This window comes from Prunus persica, chromosome G1 (genome assembly GCF_000346465.2).
Source record: "Prunus persica cultivar Lovell chromosome G1, Prunus_persica_NCBIv2, whole genome shotgun sequence".
Classification (NCBI taxonomy): Eukaryota; Viridiplantae; Streptophyta; class Magnoliopsida; order Rosales; family Rosaceae; genus Prunus; species Prunus persica.
The window spans coordinates 16,025,734-16,027,581 of NC_034009.1; the positions used below are offsets into that span (position 1 = coordinate 16,025,734).

The following is a 1,848-nucleotide window of genomic DNA, read 5'->3' on the forward strand; positions in this document are numbered from 1 at the left end:
AAAAAGAGAAAGGAAAATTTTCAAGAAATCCTATGTGTTCATCAAAGAAAAATCCTTTATGGGTGGTCCAGCAAAACATAGCTAGGTCATTTTCATGCCAGTAGGGGGCATCTATTTTCATGTTCGAAGGAAGCATGAATTATTATTTCTTGCACGAAAAAATTCATCTCAAAAATCACAATAATTCTCTTTGTATATATAGCCCTTTTTTCTTTTTCTTTTTCTTTTTTTCTTTTACACTCTTGTTTGTAGCTTATTTCACCTACAAAAGCTGCAAAAGCCCACTCGATTGAATTTCACATGCTGTTGGCATAATGTAAAAAATCAAATGCATTTTTTATATACGAGCAATCCTAATCTAAACTAAATTTCGAGAAGGAGAATTCGAACTTTAAACACGTAGAATCATATACATTTTAAAATAATAATAAAAATTACCAAATTCTCAAGTCTTCTTACCTAGGGGGTGGGGGTGGGGGTGGGGGCGGGGGCCGGGTGCCATGAACTTGCAATATTCTTTTTGTTTTGCTTTTAACTTGCCACCAACTTGGTTAGGTTCTTCATTATTGGCCTTTTTGATTTGCTTTAGCTTTTTGATCTCTTTTGCTCAGACAAGTTCATAATTAATTAGAGTAATATACAAATCAAGAACAAAGAATTTGAAAAAAAAAGAGGAGAAAAACTGACATACATGCATGTGATATGGAAGCTTCACATGGCATTTTCTAGCAACAATTGGATGGCGCAAATCAGATCTCAACATTTCCTGATTTAAAAAACTTTCAGAAAGGTTGACTATAATACCAAATACATTGATCATTTATTGAGGATTTGATCCAACGGCTGCTATAGGTGCCACCCAGGACCAGTCTCACGTCATCAATTCATCATTGATAGGGTTTCAAACTAGTGTCCACTATTTTTTTTATCCTTTTTTTGTTTTTTTGGTTTCAAAATTCATAGACAAGAGAAGGAGCCCAAGAAGTGGAATTATTAAAAAAGTGACATGACGTTATTAATATTTTAGCATTATCAACCAAAATTAATTAAACAAAATTGAACAATTGAAATTAAATAGGTAAGGCCAGCTAGAGTGACCCCATTGGATGTATTAATCTAAGAGAGTCCATTAGAACTAGTCCTTTTTGACAGCTCTCTCTCAACGACTCACTGTCACTATAAAACTCACCATATCATGCATGTACCAAATCATCACCTCCCCCAAAAAAAACCAGAAAAGCCATCCAAGGCTCCTCTAGCCTTGACCAAATTTTCTCTCTTCATCCCCAATTTTCCAGAGAAAATTTGTGAAATTTTGAGACGTTGAGCCGAGGTGCCGAGTAGCTCTCTAGCAAAACCCATGACGACAATGGGTGGCGGCTCCTCTTGGGGCCGTCTTTGGCCTCAAATGGCAGTGGCTTTAGCAGCTATACTAGTTGTGGTTTCAAGCAATGTGGGTTCAGTTGAAGCAAATGCTTATCCCTACTCTTCACCCCCACCACCACCTTATGTTTATAGCTCACCACCACCTCCTGTTCACTCTCCACCACCGCCATATGTCTACATGTCTCCACCACCTCCGTCACCGTCACCACCGCCGCCTTATGTGTACAAGTCACCACCACCACCATCACCATCCCCACCACCGACTTATGAGTACAAGTCTCCCCCACCGCCTTCTCCTTCACCACCACCACCTTATGTGTACAAGTCTCCACCTCCTCCACCAAAAGAACTACCTCCGTACCACTACAAGTCTCCACCACCACCTTCTCCTTCACCGCCGCCACCTTACCACTATACATCTCCTCAACGTGTCTGATGGCCTTTCTTTCATCCCTACCGGCG

General features: G+C 39.9%; 1 protein-coding gene across 1 annotated transcript; it reads left to right on the forward strand.

Annotated features, from left to right (window-relative positions):
• On the forward strand, nt 1,089-1,822 carry LOC109946519 (extensin-like). The gene has a single exon (XM_020554635.1). The coding sequence runs from the start codon at nt 1,361-1,363 to the stop codon at nt 1,820-1,822; it is 462 nt and encodes a 153-aa protein (XP_020410224.1). The 5' UTR covers nt 1,089-1,360.

Coding starts and splice junctions, on each gene's coding strand:
- LOC109946519 (XM_020554635.1), top strand. CDS start 1,361: ATGACGACAATGGGTGGCGGCTCCTCTTGGGGCCGTCTTTGGCCTCAA.